This window comes from Panthera onca, chromosome B2, assembly GCF_046562875.1.
Source record: "Panthera onca isolate mPanOnc1 chromosome B2, mPanOnc1 haplotype 2, whole genome shotgun sequence".
Taxonomy (NCBI): domain Eukaryota; kingdom Metazoa; phylum Chordata; class Mammalia; order Carnivora; family Felidae; genus Panthera; species Panthera onca.
The window spans coordinates 97,493,711-97,515,724 of NC_138343.1; the positions used below are offsets into that span (position 1 = coordinate 97,493,711).

The window sequence follows — 22,014 nt, forward strand, 5'->3', positions numbered from 1 at the left end:
TTATCAACATGACTTAGCCCTATTGATGTTGACCTCGATCACCTGAGATAGTGTTTGTTTCTCTACTGTCAAGTTACTTTTTCCCTCCTTTCCAGACTGAACTCTTTGGAAGGAAGTTACTATGCTCAGACTGCATTGCCTGGAAGGGAAATATCTATATAAATTACTTAAAATTGTTCTGAATGGGCAACTTGCCTATTTCTGTCAACTCAGCAAATTTTACTCTTCCATTTTCTTCTTTTTTTTTTTTTTAATGTTTATTTTGAGAGAGAACGAGAGTGTGAGCACAGAAGGGGCAGAGGGAGAGGAAGAGAGAGAGAGAGAATCCCAAGCGGGCTCCACACCGTCAGCTCAGAGCCTGACATGGAGCTCGATCTCATGAACCATGAGATCATGACCTGAGCTGAAATCAAGAGTTGGATGCTTAACCCACTGAGCCACACAAGCACCCCACCATTTTTTTTTCTTATACCTGGCAGACAGGTATGAAATTATGGCAGGAAGAGATGGAGTTATAGAAAGGATAGGTAACAATTCACACCAGTTGAGTTTATAGTAGTGATTAAGAAAAGGTGGATGCTGCCTTTATGCTAGTGGAGGAGGGAACCATAAGAAAATAGAGTAGCCCCTTGAGTGATTAATTACCCTTAGAGAGCCAAGGAGGTTTGTTGCAAAATGGAAGAGTGCTGTGGTAATAAAATTATATAAGTGTGAACTTTAGTGTAGGAAATAGTATTCTAGAAAAGGACAACAAAACTTAGGAATTTGGGGAAAACAATGTCATTGAGCATGTACATTTCCAGCATCTCCTGGATATGAAACCATCTCCCACCTCCTAAATATCACAATTGGCCATTTACAATGTTGTCATTGTTCCGAGCTGGGTGGGGAGCATATCATACAAATGTTTATCTTTTTTTTTTTTCCTTTTTAATCCTCCAAAAACTAAGGAGGCTTTCAAAAATAAGTCTGATTAACTACTTCTGGCTGCTTAGTTTTGGTCCATTTTGTCTCATATTCTGCATTTTCCATTCTCTCTACAGAACTCTATCCGGCACAACCTGTCACTGCACAGCCGTTTCATGCGGGTCCAGAATGAGGGGACTGGCAAGAGCTCTTGGTGGATCATCAACCCTGATGGGGGGAAGAGCGGGAAGGCACCCCGGCGGCGGGCTGTCTCCATGGACAACAGCAACAAGTATACCAAGAGTCGTGGCCGTGCAGCCAAGAAGAAGGCAGCCCTGCAGACAGCCCCCGAGTCAGCAGATGACAGTCCCTCCCAGCTCTCCAAGTGGCCTGGCAGCCCCACGTCACGCAGCAGTGACGAGCTGGATGCGTGGACCGACTTCCGCTCACGCACTAATTCCAATGCCAGCACGGTCAGTGGCCGCCTGTCACCCATCTTGGCAAGCACGGAGTTGGATGACGTCCAGGATGATGATGCACCGCTCTCCCCCATGCTCTACAGCAGCTCAGCTAGCCTGTCACCCTCTGTAAGTAAGCCATGCACCGTGGAGCTACCACGGCTGACCGACATGGCGGGCACCATGAATCTGAATGATGGGCTCTCTGACAACCTCATGGATGACCTGCTGGATAACATCACACTCCCATCGTCCCAGCCATCGCCCACCGGAGGGCTCATGCAGCGGAGCTCTAGCTTCCCATACACCGCCAAGGGCTCCGCCCTGGGCTCTCCAACCAGCTCCTTCAATAGCACGGTGTTTGGACCCTCATCTCTGAATTCCCTGCGCCAGTCTCCCATGCAGACCATCCAAGAGAACAAGCCAGCTACCTTCTCTTCCATGTCACACTATGGCAACCAGACACTCCAGGACCTGCTCACTTCAGACTCACTCAGCCACAGCGATGTCATGATGACCCAGTCAGACCCCTTGATGTCTCAGGCCAGCACCGCTGTGTCTGCCCAGAACTCCCGCCGGAACGTGATGCTTCGAAATGACCCAATGATGTCCTTTGCTGCCCAGCCTAACCAGGGGAGTTTGGTCAATCAGAACTTGCTCCACCACCAGCACCAAACCCAGGGCGCTCTCGGTGGCAGCCGTGCCTTGTCGAATTCTGTCAGCAACATGGGCTTGAGCGACTCCAGCAGCCTTGGGTCAGTCAAACACCAGCAACAATCTCCTGTCAGCCAGTCTATGCAAACCCTCTCGGACTCTCTCTCAGGCTCCTCCTTGTACTCAGCTAGTGCAAACCTTCCCGTCGTGGGCCACGAGAAGTTCCCCAGCGACTTGGACCTGGACATGTTCAATGGGAGCTTGGAGTGCGACATGGAGTCCATTATCCGTAGTGAACTCATGGATGCCGATGGGTTGGATTTTAATTTTGATTCCCTCATCTCCACACAGAATGTTGTTGGTTTGAACGTGGGGAACTTCACTGGTGCTAAGCAGGCCTCATCTCAGAGCTGGGTGCCAGGCTGAAGGATCACTGAGGAAAGGGGAAGTGGGCAAAGCAGGTCAGTGCCCAATGCTATGGCATTTAATAACAAAGTGTGGTTAATTGGGGGGAGGCTGACTTTTATTTACTTTGAACTTTACTCCACATTGAGAAATCGAGAACCATGGAGCGGTGGTACACAGTACATGGCTCCCAACCTGTTCATCTCCAAGTCAGACAGGGCCATCAGGTGCCCCTCTCTGCAGTTTGCTGACAGCTCAGGAATTTTACTGCCAGTAAAAAGAACATACACATATTCAGATATTTCATTCTATTCTTTTTTTCTTTTTTTGTATCTAGTCATCCTCGCTTACCTATGACACAGGTCTCCCTACTTGATGGATGGATGAGGATAGAATGGAAAGAGGGGAGAAAGGGAGACCTTAGGTCACACAAACTTCAAGGTTAAGGACCCAGCCAGAAGACATTCTTAGATGCTCAGGTCCAACACCACCTTTGTCAATCTTCCATGTTATGGTTTCTTCATCTTTTTCCAGTAAAGTAACAATTCACAGGTACTTCTAATTTAACTGTAGAATATATATTCTGGACTCTTCCATACATGAGTATTTCCACCAAAAGCAAGATCTGTTAGGGGTGCCTGGGTGGCTCAGTCGGTTAAGCATCTGACTTCAGCTCAGGTCATGATCTCACTGAGGTCTGTGAGTTCGAGCCCCACGTCGGGCTCCGTGCTGACAGCTCAGAGCCTGGAGCCTGCTTCCGATTCTGTGTCTCCCTCTCTCTCTCTGCCTCTCCCCTGTTTGCACTCTGTCTCTCTCAAAAATAAACATTAAAAAAAAATTAAAAAAAACAACATCTGTTAGATTCTTCACCATAGGACTAATCATGTTTATGAGTTAGCGTTCAGCATACAAGCATTTAGAGAGCAAAAGATTACATTGAAAACCGTTTTTGTGTGAATGAGAAAGAGACCACTTGGTCATGTGCTTCTTGTTCCTCAACGTGTAAGTGAGGTCAGGTTCCTAACAGTGACGTGAGTTGCGAAAGGGGGAAGAGATTTTTTTTAATTGTGGCATTTTAATACTGTTGGAACCAGAAGGATCATATAACATGATGTGGTAAGAAAAGCATTTTATTAAAATCAGAAATCAAGGGTTTAGTTTCACTTCTGCTAGTTTCTGGCCACTATCAGGGATGTGCCACTTAGCTTCTGAGCCTCAATTTCCACTCTTATAAAAATGAGTAGAATAGCCCCTTTGTTACCTCTCACAGGGTTATTCTAAGCATCAAATGCACCGAAGTATATGGAAGTGCTTGTAAAACTGCAGTGGGCTGAAATATGTATGGTGTAATTAGGTAAACATACTGATTGATAGAAGAGTAAGCACAGAGCCCAGAAAGGCTAAGTAGTTTGCTGAAGGTCACACAGCTGGACCCAAAATCCATATTTCCTGAATGGCTTGAACCATGATAGTTTTCCCTAATTTTCTCTAAGTAGGAAAAAATAGGAAGTGTTCTGAACTGAAGCCAGCATAGCAGAAATACACAAGCTTGCCCCGAAACTCTCCTTAAGAAGTAACATGAGCACTGGGGTATTCTGCTGACAGGTTTGTGCCTCCAGACCCTACCCCATGTTCAAGAGCTCTGTCTGTTCTGTGCCCCAGCTCCTCTTTTTAAAAAACCTCAGTAAGCTCCTTACACCCTTCTTTAAATGGTGTAAAAGGGAAATGCGATTCAAAGCCATAAAAACCCGGAGCCTTGTTTAACCCTCTGCCCTGGTGAAGGAATTACAAGGGTCCCCTATGGTGAACTCACTGCAGCTCACGGGGTAGTTGTAGAAAGGGGAGTGTCAAGAGTGTTGCGGTGCTGCAGCTTCTCAGCTTTCCCAGGCATAAGCGGGCCCCTAATGGGACTCAAACATCTGTTTTCAGTCATTTAATAGCCCTTGAGATGGTAAAAAGACTGTAATGGAAGCTAAATAGGGTGACACACTTGCATGCCAGCCAGTTCAGTACCAGAACTCAGACTGTGAAGATTTTGCCTTGAGAAATAGAGACATTTGGCTTTTAGAAGAATAGATAGTTTGTTTTCCTTTAAGAAGTGGAATGTGATTGTGGCTTCTAATGACACAAGTAAATTTTAATTTTGGTAGAGTTGTAAAGGAGACCCACTTTCTAATTTGTTGAAAAGAGTTAAGGAGAAAATGTAATATCAATTTTTGTGTAATTTTTCAAGTATAGGTTTTCTTTTTAGTTGAATAGCAGACCTTTCTTGTATATGTATAATTCTAAAAGATTGTATAAAAATATTTTAAGGGAGATTTAAATACTTGCATTTTAAAAACATGTTTAATGAATTATTATTTGAATAATAAATAACCACTTTTGGGATAATGCATTTTATTGTTATGCCCTAATGGAGCTTTAGGATCGTTTAGTCACCTTTTTCTCACAACATTTTGGGGAGGTTCTTTTGAGAAGATATTTCTTCATTTAAAAATGAAAAGCCACCAAAAATGTCCTGAAAGTAAACTAGCTCAATGTGATCAGAGCAAGAAAAAAAGCATCCTAAAGACGATGGGATCTTTGAGGGAGTCTGGTTTCTAGGTGTAGGATTTCCATATTGCTTTGGAATGAATTGTTCTTCTAAACTGCCAGGAGCACATGTGACCTGAAGTATATTTACCCTTAAACTTATCTTGTGTCTATCACTTTATTGAAGACTCTTAAATTCACAGAACAGGCCTGAAGTCACAACCTCAGACCTCTCTTCTCCCAAATGAAGTACCCCAGCTTCCCAAGAGTTGTTCTAGACTAGCTTTCTTGGTTTGGCTTTTTTTTTTTTTTTTTTAAACAAGTCGCCATGGTATTCTCCAAACTCCTTTCCTGCCTAAACTGAGGGTCACGTGGCCCTAAATTGCAGTTGTGGAGTAAACGGAACGGCTCTGTCCAGTTGACAGTCCTTCTGGAGAGCCGTGGAGAGGTGCTTCTCTGGAGGGCTGGGTGTTTCACACACACGTCATTCATCCTAGACTATGTGTAAAATCCTTTGACCTGTGGGTCTATCTGGAAAAGAAAAAAGAACCATACCTTTTTACGAGTGCCAGCTACTGGGATGTGAAGGGCACTTTCTTCTCTATAAAGCCGTGGTGCACATACTTTGAAATTGGCAGTGGAGTTGTCTGTGAGCTAGTGTGGTGGTTGCAACGCTGAGCTTCCCTGGAGCCCTCCGGTATCTGACGTGGGTCTCCTCTCAGTGGGAAAGCAGCCTTGACCTCACTGTAGTTTTGAGGTCAAAAGATGCCTAAGTTCACAAGCTCCTTCATTCATCTTCACCTTTTGACGTTTGGAGACCCCATTAGGGAACAGCCCAGTATTTAGTTTTAAACTACTTGGAGATAAAGAACGGAAAACATCAAGAAAGAATGTTTCAGCATTCTAATATTCTTTCCATGAAGTGGCCCTAGTAAGAGATACGTGATGATCCAGAACTAAAAAGAAACAGTGGTATACTAGTGTGAAAACAGCAGGATCTAGTGCTGGAGGCCATTTAGAATTTATATTTAGGCTGCTTTCCAAAAGGAGCAAATCTTTGATACTTGTTGAACTAATATTTGAATGCTGTGATCTGTTACATATTCATGTTGGGGAATAGAACTAATTCTGACCAAATACAGACAATGTAGGCTATTTATGTCATGATCTTTTTCTTGATGTAGATATTTCTGTTAGGCAGTATAATGTATGTTAAATATGAATCTGTAGGTATTGCATGGAGAATATTTACTTGCACTTGTGACTGTAGTCTACTCTTTGGTTACAATATGCCAGCCTCAAGAATTCTTCATCTGCAGGGATCTTTATTCTTACCTTTAAAAGAGCCTGCAGTCTGAACTGTCATTCATTGAGAGAATGGCTGTCTGGATCCTTTTAGTGTTGACAACAGTAAAGGAAAATTGACATAGCTGTGAAAAGGGGTTTTCTGTGCAGAGGCTGGTATACTCCTTACATACATTCTTTTCTCTGGCAAGCTGTGATACCCAGCACTGAGGCTGCTCTTCCTGGGCAAAGGGACAGAGCCTGAATGACTCTCACTTTAAGCAGTTACATTTATAAATGGCTTTCTGGACGGTCTCTTTGGCCACAGAGCTTATGTGGAGCATGAATAAATGGGGTGAAAATCACCTGAATTACTACTGGAAATTCTTGTAAACTTTAAGCTCCCACTAAATGCTTCTTTTTCCAGGGTTCATAATGCTCAATACTCAACATCTTATAAATAAAGTTTCAGGGTGCCTGGGTGACTCAGTCGGTTTAACATCTGTCTCTTGATTTCGGCTCAGGTCATGATCTCATGGTTTGTGGGATTGAGTCCTACGTTGGGCTCTACGCTGACAGCACAGAACTTGCTTGAGATTCATTCTTTCTCTCTCTCTCTCTCTCTCTCTGTCTCTCTCTCTCAAAATACATAAATTAAAAAAATAACATCTTCTCAAGTACAGTCTTCCCCCAGGTGCCACATATGCTTCTCATAAGGCTTCCCTTTCTGTATGGAAACGAGAAAGGACCTTGACGGGATCTACTTCTGTGCTATCACTGGAGAGATTGGCCAGGGGGCTGCCTTGTTCCTGGGGCGGGGAGAAGGATGTTTGCTGACTGCTTGCTCTTTCCGACTTGGAGATGCATGCTTTAATGCTAGATTTTCATTCCAAGGTGGAGAATCCCCACTTTGTAAGAGGCATCCCCCACTTCACCCTGGTTTTATTAATGTGTTCATTTGATTTAAAAAACATTACTTTCCCCCATCTTCCAAATTGTTTTGAAGTTCCAAAAACTAAAATGAGTTAAAATTTTGTTTTGAAGGGAGCCTGGGTGGCTCATTTGGTTAAGTGTCCAACTTCGGCTCAGGTCATAATTTTGTGGTTCATGAGTTTGAGCCCTGCATCGGGCTCTCTGCTGTCAGCACGGAGCCCGCTTCAGATCCTCTGGCCCTTCCCTCCCCCCCCCCAAAATAAAATAAATAAGCTTCTAAAAATGGTAAAAAAAATAAAATTTGTTTAAAAACATTTTTTGGTATGAAAACTAGTAATACTTCTGATATTTAGAGATCCTGTAAATGAGTGTTTCTCAAAGTGTTTCACAGAATACAGATCCTCAAGGTATTCCTGGGTATTAATGTAGAAAATGCATTCTGTGGTCAAATTTGAGGACTACCATGTTAAACAGTGAAATAGGGATGTTTCGATGTTTCCAGCAGGGTTTCTCAGAGCCTTTTTTAAAAAATACAATTTATTGTCAAATTGACTTACGTACAGTGCTCATGCCAACAAGTGCCCTCCTCAATGCCCATCACCCATTTTCCCTTCTCCCCCAACTCCCCATCAACCCTCTGTTCTCCCTATTTAAGATTCTCTTGTGGTTTGCCTCCCTCCCTCTCTGTTTGTAACTATTTTTTCCCCTTCCCTTCCCCCACAGACTTCTGTTAAGTTTCTCAAGATCCACATATGAGTGAAAACATATGATATCTGTTCTTCTCTCAGAGACTTTTTAATATATGTTATGAGCCTTGTAGATAGGATTGCAGTGTTTCATAAATTCATTTGATATTTTGAGTCAAATCTTTTCTTCAAGAAACCAGGACCAATGTTCTAAGAAAACCCCTAAAGACATGAGCCAGCTACCCACTTCAGCTCACTGTCCCTGGAGTTCTGTTGTGATGGGAACTGTGGATTTAAAAAGCCTCCCTACAACCCAGTCCAAGTTAAGTATTGTCTGTGTGGTACGGCAGAGGGGCTGTGGGATTTGTAGCAGGCTTCCATTTTCATGGCTATATGTCATTGAGTCAAGTCCCTCCTCTGCTTATCTGTGACCCGAGGTTAAAATGTAAACCTATCCCACAGAGCTCTTGCATGGGCTAATGTCCTTTGGCAACTTTTTAAAAAGTTATTTAATATTTATTGTTACTTAAAATGGCTCCAGAGGTTAATACAAAATAAAGGAGCCAGCCAAGCAAGCCAGTGTTACACTGTTGGCAGAAAGAATGAGTACATTCCTCAATAAACTAGAACCAGTCCATTTTCTTGTTAAAAAGGTATAGCAGTTGCCTGTTGGGTGAACCTTTTTGGTGATTTTTCCCTAGAAGTCCCACCTACCAATTTGGAGGTGCCTGTGAGAGAAGCTATTGTTTCACTAACAGCCCTCTGTTAGGGAGCTTCTGATGCAGATGGAATGAGAAGGTTTGTATGTGGTACCTAAAATGCTCCCTTAGCATCTTTAAAGGATTGTCTGAGAAATCCTGGCTTTCCTTGGGTGCCAGTCAGTATCCAAAAGGCTGGTAGCGCTCTGCTGAGGGAGAAGCCTCGCCTTCCCCCTTCTCTGCTCCCTCAGTGTGACCTCTTCCTGCTGGTAGGGAGCCTGGAAATCTGATCATCCCCCTCCCACTGCCAGCCCATCCCAAGCCATGCAGAGAAATAATGAGCTGTTCCAGCCCTCCTAGAGCTGTCTTGAGAGCCGAAATCCCCAAGGTTGCCCCACAATAAATAACTTGGTGCTGGCAAAAGTCGGGCCATAGACCCCCCCACCCCCTGGGGCTGGCGGTTTACCCCCTATTGGCTGATGTGACACAATTTGGGATTCCGAAAATGTGGTCGCTGTGCTCTTACCATCTCTTCCAGTGAAAACCCAGAGAAAATGGGCTGTTCTTACCCGGGAGCTTTCCTCCCAAAGAAGCAGGACCAAGACTGGAACTGAAGCACACTACTCCCTAAAGAACCGCTGTGCACTTGGGTGCAGGTGCTGTGTTTTGTTTCTCTTCCCAGTAATAGATGGGACTGCACTCTGTAATTCTAGGTTTTGTTTTTTTAATAACCTCTTTTTTGCTAAAAATCTATGACATTCATTTATTAAACGATGAGAATTATTTGGTCATGGAAGCCTCAGAAAGTAATTCCACTGTTTCTGAAGGATAAAACGTTAATTGCCAGTGTTGGTTTGATTGAAGGTTTGTATATCAGTATGTCTTCTCTCTCCCTCTCTCCCCCTTCCCCTCCCTCCTCTGTGTATTTCTCTCTGATGAAAGAAAAGTCTGGATAGTTAAGATTTTCTTTTTTTTAAAGTATTCATGTGTGTGTGGAGTGTTTGATTTGACTCCCTAAGGGAATTTAACAGCCAAGAAGAGAAGGCCAGAGGTTCTGAGGTTGAAATTTTAAATTAATTTCCAGTGGGTTTCCATGTATATGTGCCATTGTAATTATTTTGAACTTCCATTGGTCATTTTATGTTCAGAAATGATCACGAAGCAGTACAGCCCAACATATCTGTAAGTGATCAGAAAATATGTGTTGACTCGTAGACCTGTTATAAGTCATCCCTTTCCCACTGCCTGAATGCCTCAAGCCAAAGCACTCTGTGTCCAGCCCCACTCAATCCAGGCTGCCTGCTGGCTGGGGGGCCCCGTGGAAGGGAGCTGCAGGCACTTAGTAGGCTGCATAGGGAGAGGAGAGCCACCCATGCCGCACAACGTGTGGATTTGCCTCACTCCTGGAGTCTACACTCCTGGCCAGACTATTGACCTTAGGATGGTCCTTTGTCTCTATTAATCTCAGAGCCACCCTTGAGACCTTCCTTTCAGTTCCCTTCTTGGTTTCCTTCTTCTGTTGTGCTGGTATAATTGTTGCTTCTTGGCCACCACCTGTGTCACCTGCATGTCCTGTCATACCTTACAGGTGGACTATTTGTGGAACTAAAATAGCTCGTTTTGTGTTTTCAGTTTCAGAATCACTTTTGGAAAAATTAGATTATCTTAAAAACTTTGTATATCTAAAGCAGGAAAAGAGGACTTTGGAGACGGCTCTCTTCAGTACCTAGTTGTGGAACCCTTAGATGGGCTGGCACACTAGACCTACATTTGCAGTCCCAAGTCCCAGGGATCTAGTGTGCCCCAGACTGAAGGGATGGCTGCACCCCTCCCCCTGCAACTATCCCCACCCCCAGCGCCTAAATGCAGTGAAGTCACACAGGCAAACATAAACACGTGGTGTTCAGCTCATGGTTTATGGCTCTATGTGTTTCTTCCTGGATGACAGTTCCCTCTTGTTTGTAAGTGGTGAATCACTAAAGCACTGATAGCAAGTTGAAAGAGTAGGAAGATGTTAATTTGGAGGCTGGTAATAAAGGATGTGTATGGTAGGATGTACAGAAAAGATGGGAGGAGGTAAAAATTAAATACTATTTTAAATAAAAAAATTTTTTTTAATATTTATTTTTGAGGGAAAGAGAGAGTGAGGGGGAGAAGGGGCAGAGAGAGAGGGAGACACAGGATCCGAAGCAGGCTCCAGACTCTGAACTGTAAGCAAAGAGCCTGACGCAGGGCTCGAACTCATGAACCGTGAGATCATAACCTGAGCCAAAGTCAGACGCTTAACTGATGAAGCCACCCAGGCACCCCTATTATTTTAGGTTTTTCAATTGTTGTTAAATTAGTTGAATGTTAAAAGTGTGCCTTGTATTGATCCTTAGGTCATAAGAAACACAGGGTTTAGAAAGTTAATCAGAAGTCATCCTCCCCAGAAAAGGACATTAAAATTCTATGTTTTGTCCCACAAGCAGTAGGTTCTGCCTGAAATAAGATTAAGTCTGAGCAAATGTGAGTAGGTTTAAAATGCCTCATGGAAGCTTGTAGCATTTAAAGGCTGCTAAGTATTTGAATTGGCAGAGGGGAAGAGAGGGCTATTCCAGGAGGATGTTCATTCATTTCTTCAGCCAACATTTATTTTGTGCCTATTCTATATTTCAACTTTCCAGTCTACTTAGGACATCAAGAAAATTTTATATATTATGCTTCTTTAGGGCAAATACCATGTCTAAGATACTGCTTTTAAAATAATAGGTGCTCCATAAGTGTTCGATTTGGGGGTTTTGCTCTGCTTTCAAGGAATTCAGCATATTGGGAGTTCAAGGTCTAAAAAAGTAACCATCTGAGCCTATGTGATTAAGTGCCAGGTGAGTGGCTTAGGAGTTTAGTAGTGAACAGCCTGGGGAAGGTGGGGCTGGAGGACTCCTCTCGACACATGGGTTGATTCACCTGTGTGGGGGAAGCAAACCAGGCAAAGTGTGATTGAACCTAACCATCGGGTGAGGAGGGTTTGAACCCATCAGCAGTAGTGGGTAACAGAGCCTAGGTGAGGGCAGTGGAGCCTGAGCCCACAGGTCTCTGCCAGCTAAGTTTTGGGGATATTATAATTAAGGTTACATAACCATGAGTCCAAAAAGGTCTAAACATCACTTAAAGGCTTTTGCCTTTAAAACGATTCTTTAAAAGATGTAATACAAATTTTACATGCTATGCTATGTGGTTTGAAAATCTAAGACTCTTAAGAAAATATGAAATCTCTACAACTTTGCTGTCAATGGTAAATTAATATGTATCCTATTTCTGCCATGGTAATCACCATATTCGACCCTGGAGGCATAAAGCCTATTGGCTAACATAACCTCTGCCCAATATAAAGACAGAGATAGGACATTCTTCAGTGAAACGTATATTAACCATCAACAATCCCTGCAGTTTAAGCCACAGGACAGTCAGTGCCTCTCTGCAGGTCAGCCCTGCCTTCATCCCTCAGCTGTGACACACTAGGATTGTGGTTCCTTCTCCCGTTTCTTCAGTGGTTTATCAGTACAGCATAAAGGCTGCGTGGAGGGCAGTCCACAGTAGGTCCAGATTTTGAAGTGTCCTGGAGGGAAAGGCTTGTCAGCGGACTCTCACCAGCCTTCACAGACAGGCTTCACCTGCCCCCTTGAAGAACCCAGGAATTACTGGGATGTAGCAGAAAGGAGTGCTCACACAGGTCAAGCTTTTATACAAACTGAACTTTTTTTTTTTTTTTTTTTTTTTTTTTTTTTTTGGGAATAGCATGGGTAGCTGAGTGTCTTTCCAGTGTTACCTTTGCCATAAAAAGCTTCTTATGGTAAGCTTTCCTATGACATCCCTACCTTCTCTATAAATATTTACTTGCCCATTAAAAAGCATCAGCCTATAGGCCATATTTCCTAGAAACTTGACTTTCCTTAAGTGAGGCTCCTCAAACAATACAAATTTGGCCTCTAGTCTGACCAAAACTTCCATACCTGTTCTGTTTCTCTCATAAATTATTCAATGTCAAAAGTGGCAAGTTGACAGCATTTGTCAAAATGTATTTTTGTAGAGCTGCACCTCCTAATTCCTCTTCCCTGGCAGTCGTGGAGGACGCCATGATTTGGCCAGCATCACAGGCAGACGGCTGGGTTGTAATCTGCCAGGTCCCTGCTATCACAGGTGACCACCAGGCTGGCTCTCAGGTGCTTCCATAAGTCATCTTCATCTCCCACTCGAACCTGGAAGATATTGAAAAATAACCAAATTAAACCAGAGTGTTGGGTCCATCAAATGTGTTCTTGAGCTGCTCCACGTTTGGGCTGTGAGGATGGGCTCCAAGGGATCTGCTGCCATTTTGGCACTCCCAAATGAGACGTGGCTGCCTAGCCCAAGATGCAGAGAAATGCTGTTTTTCCAGGGGTGACACGAGCTACAAAAGCCTCAGTGGATGGTGGCAGATGGTTGTGGCTCATGATGGATTTGGTGTCCCGGAGATCCCTCTGGGGACAAAGCAGAGATGGTGACAGGCAGGCATTTCTTTGTTCCCTCCTCACAAGTGGAAACATTCAGATAGTCTGAAGCCCTCACCTGTTCTCTGAACGCCACATGAGGTTTCCTTGTCAGATCGAGTGAGCATTGATTCATTTCCTTCTCTGTCCTAAATATTCCATATTTAATCCCCAGCTTATCCTGGGGGTTGCAGGTTTGGCTTAAATTAAGTTTATGTTTAAAGAGTGGGGAGAGTGGTGTTTCACTTTGTGTTTTCCAGGCAGACTTCCTCCAAACATCTTACGTTTTAGCTAGGAAAGCAGTGGATAACCTTCCCGGATTTGTGGGTGTGCGAGCTGCATGCTACTGGCTCGTTTTCCTTCCATGTCGGATTTGGTATTGGGGTCCTATTCCTTTCCTCTCTGCCAAAAAGATGAAAACACTACTGAGAAATCCAAATTTGTCACAGTGGAGTTATGTTGTGGGAGGACAGCAGTAGGGACTTTTATGTTTTATTTCCAGATTAAAGTTGATTGGGGTTGTTATGTTTTGTGTAGAGTTTTTTGGAGGCGTTGCCCTTTCTTAGAACATCATGTGATTTAGTGGTGATAATTAGGCAGAAACTTGTCTTCCCTACAGATGCCAAGATTATAGAGGGACTTACTCTCACCAGAGACCAGATGACAGCATCCATAGATATTTTTAGAACCAGTCTCATCATTTGGCTTCTCCATTTCATTTTCCTTGCATTAACAGCCTGATTTCAAACTTACTGGGCAGGGAGAGGGGAGAGAGGGGACCTTCTCCTTATTAAAGTCACTGATGGGACAGAGCAACATTTTCTTTTCTTTTAGGACAACATTTTCATATTTATTCTTAGTTGGCCCTTTGCCTAGTAACTGCAAAATGATAGCTGCAGTTCTCTTCAGCTGTATGCTTCCTTTTCCTTCCAAAAGTTTTGCTTAATCTGATGTGTTTTTAAACTTAGCATCAGCATACTTAAACCTTAGTTCACTTAAACGTCTTACTTTAAACAATGTAAGAATGGGGAAGCTTCATTGAAACCTACCAAACTTGTACCCAACCTTTGCATCATTAAATTCCCAGCTCGGGAGCTGGTGTCATCATTTAAAGTGCTTCATTTATTTTTTCGGTCATTGATAGAGTCAGATAAATATGTGCAAACAGTGAGCCACTAAAGAACAGCTAAAAATCTAAGGCAGATAAGGAGCTGTGTTCTTTGTGACTATTTTTAATCATAGGGTCTTCCTAGTGAATGGTGATTTGGTGTCCCTTTTAGAAGAATGCTTGTATTTCTGTTCAACATTTATCTGATTTCTTTATGTTTTCAAAATATTTTACAATCTCTTTGCTTTCTATTGCAGAGAAGAGTCACCTTTATGTCCTGTGGAGTGAAATTTCTTTATTACATTTGTCCTTGTGAGAACTTCTTCTAAACCTGGGCCTCTCCTCTCCTGGCTTCTCTTTTAAGCACAGGGGGTTTCCTGAGCAGATTGGGAGGCATTGCCTGAGAGACCCCCAGGGAGCACTAGGACTTAGTGCCACTGGGGGCCCCAACCCATTCTGCAGAAATGGAAAGAGTTCTGATCAGTACATTGCCATTTTAATGATAACTGTTCCCAGAAGATTCTGGGCTTTGTGATGACGGAATGTGTATTTGGCCTGGGGATTGTCGTGGGTTGTTGCTCTAGACTGCCCAGTGTGGGCCTCCTGCCCCTGGTTTCAGGGCTGATGCCCTGTTCTGCTTAGCATGATGCCATGTTGAGGGTTATAGGTGCCCTCTTCCCTCCTACACTGACCCAGCTCCAGCATGAGAGCAAGTTGCATGCTCTGCCTCTGTACTTGGGGAATGAATTATGTCACCTTCCCAGTATGCACTGGTTTCCATGGCTGAATAATTAACACCGGAGGGAACCAGGATGGGGTCTGAATTAGGTAATGCTTTACAACTTCTCCCTTGGCACCTGGGGACCGTAGTCCCCTGACAACTAATTGCATAGTGATGTTAGACTGTGGTTTATTAAGTGTTATTTGAAGGAAGAAACCAAATACCCTTCCAAAGAATATTGTCTGTACCTCTGTCCATTCACACCTCAGTGGTCCCAGGCAGAGTAGCTAGAATTGCACTGGCTCACCCTAGATGGCTAAATTCCTCACAGATACTTAGATCTGGTATCTGTTTTTAGCTTTTTTTTTTTTTTTAAGTAATCTCTACACCCAACATGGGACTCGAACTCACAACCCCAAGATCTAGAGTCACATGCTCTACTGACTGAGCCAGCCAGGTGCCCCCCTTTTAGTTTTTTTAATGTTGTGAAATCAACAAGTCTGGGATAATATTGTCTAGTACCTTTACAAAGCAAAAAAATCCATCAGCCAGGGAAGCTGGCTGGGTGGGGAAAGGGGGCCTTTTTTTCCCTTTGTTCTTGTCACTGCCTCCGATAAAACAACCTAAGTACTTCTGTTTGGAGCTATAACAAGGGTAACTGTGACCATAGGTATGTAACATCATAAACACTAGGCCCTGCTGTCTTTCTGAATATTGGTAGTGAAAGGTAAGATTGCCAGCCAGTCCAGCCACAGAAGAGACTGAAGTCATAAGTACATTTGTGAAAATTCCAAATGAACCTAGTATAATATCTGTTCTAAAGAGGGGAGAAGTAGATGTCTGCAATGTGTGAGCATACTGGTGCATATTTCGTGACTTGCTTGCCTTCTCGGATGAGAAGATCGGGAGTTCCTGTTGCTTTACTACCACTTTTCTATCCATTTCTCAGCTGAGAGCCATTTTTCCCTACCACGACAGCTGACGCTGTCTCCATAAACAAAAGGTCTTAGGTCTTGAGGTCAGCCTTGTCGATTCCTTTAGCTACATCTCTATGAGTACACTTTTTTTTAATCCTTTAACTTTTCTGGGCTCAGGGGTCACATGAAGTCTGATAAGACTGTAAATTCAGATGCTCTGAGAGGACCTCTCTTGTGCGTCACCATTGAAGACTGTTGGAGGCAAAATAATAATAAGTTGTTAACTGCTAAAGGGATGTTTTGTGAGAGGGCTTTTTGGCCGTATATGTGTGTGTTCTATAATTGTTTTCTCTGCAGATTTTTAATATAAAAAAAAATTCCTAAGACAGCCCACTTAGAGATCACTTACTCCTTTCATGGTGAGCGAAGTCAAGATAATCTCTGTCCAGCAGTACAGACTGATTAAACCTTTGTGGAAAGTGGCCATTTCAACTCCCCCTGATATTGGATGGTAAACAAGGCCGGTGAGTCCATATAGCCAGTGAGAGAGAACCAGAAAAGCACCGCTGGTCTGCTTAGGGTGACCACTTTTTATGGTTTTAGCATGAAAGGTCCATGTCCCAGGACATCTCTCAATCTGAAGTTGAGAGCAAAACCCCATCTGTACCCTGGACTTACCTATCTTAAAAAGGACTACTGAAACACCACCTTTCTTTGTTAACCTCCCGAAATGGATGGCCTCGTTTCCTCTAGGCTTTTTCAACTTGAGAGCATCTTGTAATGAAGCCTAGAAGTGAGGTAAGTAGTCTCCATGCTTTATCCTGGGTTTTCAGACCTCTGAACCTAGTGTAGCAAAACAGCTTTACTATGAGTACTGTTAGCTTGGAGGTGAGGTGAGGGGACAGGAGGCTGGTGAAGTGTGACCCTGAGGTGCCTATGATTGCTGTTTGCATGTTCCTAATCACCTCTGGTTTTCTTTTCTCCTTCTGCAGACCCTCAAACTGACACAAGACCTACAGAGAAAACCCTTTGCCAAATCTGCTCTCAGCAAGTGGACAGTGATACCGTTTACAGCTTAACACCTTTGTGAATCCCGCACCATTTTCCTAACCCAGCAGAGACTGTTAATGGCCCCTTACCCCGGGTGAAGCACTTACTCTTGGAACAGAACTCTCTATATATAAAGTATGCAAAATCTTCCTTGTACGGGGTGATGAGCCACCTGCCAGCAAAGGACAGCATCCTTTCAGCACCACCCACCCTCGTTCAGAGCACACCGTGAGCTCCTGTTGGCAATTCTGTGGTGTATTCATATCACGATGGTTTATGGGATGTTTTAAGTGTTGTTTTTGTGTTTGTTTTCCTTTGACTTTCTGAGTTTTTCACATGCATTAACTTGCAGTATTTTTATGTTAAAATGTTAATCATCCTTCCCCTGGCAAATTTAAAACCAGAAGGAAAATGTTGTACCAATTACTGTTCTGGCTTTGGTCATCACAAGCATTTGAACCCTTGGAACTCCATAAACTAACAAATTACATAAACCAGAGGGGGATTTTCTTTCTTCTTTTGTTTGGTAGAAAACTATCCTTTTCTAAAAGCCAAACGATGGCACAACTGTATGCTGTGCACACCAGTTCAGGACTGAATCCTGCACAGGCAAAACGAGTGGAGTGTGGCACTCGACCCAGTGTGTTTTAGTTCTGCGTCAGGTGCTCAGGGGGTGAGACCCCCAGCACCTAGTCTGCAGTTGCCAGGTCAGTGGGTCTCTTGGTCTCCTGGCATGATCCTCAGCTAATGCAGTGAACAGTGATGGTATGTTGGTTAGAAATTAGGATGTTTTCAAGAATGAAATCAGCTCAGCTGCCCACTCGTTGCCAAATACCACTAGAGGATTTCGTTTTAAGGAGAAAAGGAAAAAAAAGTAGTCCTGGTTTGCTTTGCAGAAGAAATGAACTCACAGCGAAGAATGCATGAAAAGTACAAACCGGAGTCACTATTTTCCTAAAATACACACCCTTGATTATTTTCAGCCTTGCTGTGTATAATCTGATCTACTAGACGTGTATGAGTGAGAGGCAACAGCATACAAACTGATTTATATATATATTCGTGTGTGTATATATATATACACACATATATACACACGTGTGTGTGTATATATGTGTGTATATATATATACACAGACACACGCGTGCACATATATATATAAAAGCTTAGACTGTAATTGTACAAGTGACACAATGAAAGTACAAGATAGGGCGGTTTTGACTTTATTTTTCCCCACTTTTCTGCTTCTATGGATTTCATTTTGTTTTGTTTTCAAAAAGTTATGGTGCTGTATAGGTGCTTTCTGTTTAACCTGGAAAGTGTGATGATATTAGTTACCCTCTTTGGTAGACAGAATAGTTGGGAACACCTTTGGTACATATGAAACTGTGTAATGAAGCTCTGATTAGCACACCATATGCATACTTCTCCAAAGTGATATATGAAGACTCTTTTCTTTGCATAAAAGCATTAGGCATATAAATGTATAAATAAATTTTATCATGTACAGTACAAAAATGGAACATTCTGCATGGACGTTAGGAATACAGGCTAGTATTTCAGCACAGACCTCCCTGCATGAGTTCTCGCTGACACTCGCACTGTGCAGTGGGCACCGACTCCCTTCCACCAACACAGACGTGCCACCCCACCCCCTGCACCTACCACCGGCCGCCAGGGGCCCCTTTGTGCACTTTTGCTTTATGATTCCTCTGGGGGTGATATTGGTGGTGATAACAGCTCCTAGCATAATGAAAGTTCCATTTGACGTATTGTCACACGTCTTTCCCGCCTCGCGTGGGTTGTCATGTTTGAGTGATGGCCCTGTTGATTTCACCCTGCCTTTTACTGAATCTGTAAATTGTCGTGCAATTGTGGTTATAGTAGACTCGTAGCAATATTGCCTTTTCTAAACTGCTACACATTTGTAATCTTCATTTTAAAAGTATGTATAATTTTTAAAAATATGTATTCTATTCACGTGGTCTGCTTGTCAGTGAGACAGACTTTTGCTTACTGTATTCCTTTATAATAATGCTAGCCGCTTCCTTGATTCCTTGGTAGTCTACTATATGCAGGAACTGTTGAGCATCCGTGAAAGAAGGCTACCTCTCTGGGTTTCTAAGAAATGCTGCCCTGGGTGGGGATACAGTTTAGAGGCAGCCACAGCAGCTGTGGGGACCGAAGGGTATAGGGGTATCAGGTACTAGGAAAATCCGGAGGGCTTACAGCAGGAGAGCCCAGAGAATTTCTCTCCTGAACTCAAAAAAAAAAAAAAAAAAGTAAACTAACAAAAATATCTATTTGCCTTCGCAGTTTTATAGACCCTGATTGCCACCTTGGCAGTAAGAAGAGCAACCCTCAAATATGTTTCAACTTTAAAATGTTGAATTCCTTTCAGATATGTGGCATCTCATTTATTCTCCTTTTTTCTCAGTGTTTGTTAGATTTTAGGCAGAATGTCTGACAGAATGTCCTAGAGCCAGATTATAATTTAATCTAAAACAGCTGAGGGAGGGACAGAGGAGGTATGAAAACAGGGCTGCCACAGAACATGTCGGGAATATGGAGGGGAAGGGGTGCTTTGAATTTGTGTGTTTTTTTGTTTGTTTTTTTAATAATGCAAATAGCATCTACGTGTAGAGCATTGTGGAGAGTCGAGATCAGGACAAAGTCCAGTGCCAGCATGAATTCCAGGTGGGAGTCAGGCAAGAGCGGAACAGTTAGGCCTATCCAGGATCACAGCAGCACTTTTAGCCATGGCCACTGCCAGCTGGCCCCCCACCTGGAGGCCAGGCTCCCTGAGACTCGCTGGGTTCTTAGGTGCTCAGACGGGGCAGAGGTGCGACCTGACCTCCATTTCCTATACTGAGACTGCTTTCAGGAAGGCCCACCATGTGGCGTTCTGGGTGTCATGGGTCCTTCTCAGTAAGCTTTCTGATCTGGAGCCTCTCAGTGGAATACTTAGTAGGCTCCGGGGGCCTGGCAGCTGTAATGTTTGCATCCTGATGAGAACTATTCCAGGCTGTCCTCAGCCTCTAAATAAGCTGCTCTAGGGAGCCTTCCACTTTCTGATGGGAAATTAGAAGAGTAACTAATGTTGAAAACATGACATGTACTCTAGGGTTCTGTTCTCCCTTCAGGTCTCCAGAACCAGATACCTTTTACCAAAGTCAGAAAAGAGCTTTATCGTAAGCCTTCACTGTCCTGGTGTGAGAACAGACTGCCAGGTTCAGCGTACCCATTAACTGTGAATGAATCTGAGGTCGATTTCCTTTATTGCATCCTCTTCAATATAATGATTGCTGAAACACGTGTTTTCTAAAAATTTCACAAGTTTGTCTTTCCTGTTAACGGGAGGATTACACACACATGTGTAGTACGAGGTGGACTTTGTGTGTGTGTGTGTGTTTGGTATTGAGTTTGGGTATTGTGTGCGTGTGTCACTTCACCACCCTGAGGTCAGATCCTCATGACTCCTAGCTCAGGACAGCTCTGCCAGGTCTCAGGGTATCATTTCAGGTGGCTTCTGATCTTGTTAAAGATGGTAGGGACAGACTTCATCTATACCCAGTGGACCCCGCTTGAAGAAGAAGGAACATTTGAATCTCTTGGAAAGACCTTCAAGAGTAAAGCGGTCATTCAGCCAGTCCTATTTTGCGTCCTCATGCCACGGGCTGGCAAAGGGAAATACAAATGTTACCCTTTCTCTCTGAAAGCAGAAGCAAACCCTGATAGCTCTAACTCTGATTTCCTTTTTCTTGCTGTAGTTGGGGAACATTGTAAGATTAGGCGTACCATTGTATTTTTTAATTTAGCAAAGTTTTTTTGTAGAAATGCAATCACTGGCAAAGAGGTACGAAAAAGCCAGCCTCTCCTAAAGACTGGGGGCAGCGGGCACGATGAGGGTAAAGCGAAGCCCTTGTGAAATCATGTCTGCCAAACAAGATCTTCATGCAGGTGCCCAAGTAACTGAAGAGTATATTCTATTTGATCTAAATCATCAGTAGATAACATTTTATGCAGTTTAAATGAATGAACTATTTTCCTCTTTAGTTTTATTTGTGTGCGCTTTTCTTTGATGAATGATTGGTTCTGAGGCCTCTGCCACACTCCAGAATTATTTGTGTGGCTGCTTTAAAAAATTGAATGTCTGGTCACTTATTTCTCTGAAATTATCTCATTGCCTGGCAATCAGTCTTCTCTCGTATACTTGTCCTAGCACATTACATACATGGGAAATGTAAACAGATGTGAAGGAGGACCAGAAAAATGAGTTAATACTAAAAAAAAAAAAAATGTATTGTGCGTTTTGGCTTCACATGTTTAACTTTTTTAAGAAAAAAAAGTTGCATGAATGGAAAAAAAAATCTGTATACAGTATCTGTAAAATTGTCTTACCTGTTTCAATTTCTTGCTCATTCCCCATTCAGACTAGAATTAAATATGGTGCATGGCCATATTCAAACACCTAAGAGTCAAGCAGCTGATACTTTGGTTTGAAGCACCTCATTTTTCTTTCCAAGCGAACACTATCATATTGCATTCTTACTGAGGATTTTGTCTAACCATACGTTGCCATGAATTAACTCTACCACCTTTCTTCCCAAAAATCAAAACCAGTTTGATTTGGGAATCTCCCCCTTTCCAAATGAAATAGAGATGCAGTACTTAACTTTCCTCGGTGTTTGTAGATATTGCCTTGTGTATTCCATTTACAGCCGTAATCTAGTTTGTAAACGAGATGGTGACGCATGTAAATAAAGCATCAGTGACACTCTGTCTCACTCCAAGACGTCTTTTGTTCTCTCTTCCCCATCCTTTACCTCCAGACATGAACTAGCTGCGTTTATGTCAAAGTCTTCCTTTGGAATTCCTTCACAGGCTGGAAGAGGCCCAAAGCTTGAAAGACTCTGTTGTGAACTCTCTAAACTGAATAATCTAGCAAGCTTTTTCTTCAGCCAACTTTCAAGCTCCACAGACAACCAGACAATTTAATAAAAGCAGATTTATGGCATCATTCATGGTGGCTGATCGTCATTTGGGTGTGCACAGAATCATGTTGCCCTGGAGGAGCTTTTAAGTAGGAAGGCAGGATTTAGACTCTCTGCCTTTACTGAGTGTCAGAGATTTTGACCTAATAAGGTCCTCCTT

General features: G+C 43.1%; 1 protein-coding gene across 1 annotated transcript in view; it reads left to right on the top strand.

Annotated features, from left to right (window-relative positions):
- The window catches only part of FOXO3 (forkhead box O3), a 124,968-nt gene extending 103,328 nt beyond the window's left edge, over positions 1 to 21,640 (top strand). The window contains 5 exon segments of the mRNA XM_060616325.3: positions 1,044 to 1,293; positions 1,296 to 1,310; positions 1,313 to 1,408; positions 1,411 to 2,479; positions 16,803 to 21,640. Of these exon segments, the coding sequence (XP_060472308.3) occupies positions 1,044 to 1,293; positions 1,296 to 1,310; positions 1,313 to 1,408; positions 1,411 to 2,444 (1,395 nt within the window). The 3' untranslated portion in view covers positions 2,445 to 2,479; positions 16,803 to 21,640.
- Positions 21,641 to 22,014: the final 374 nt, after the last annotated feature.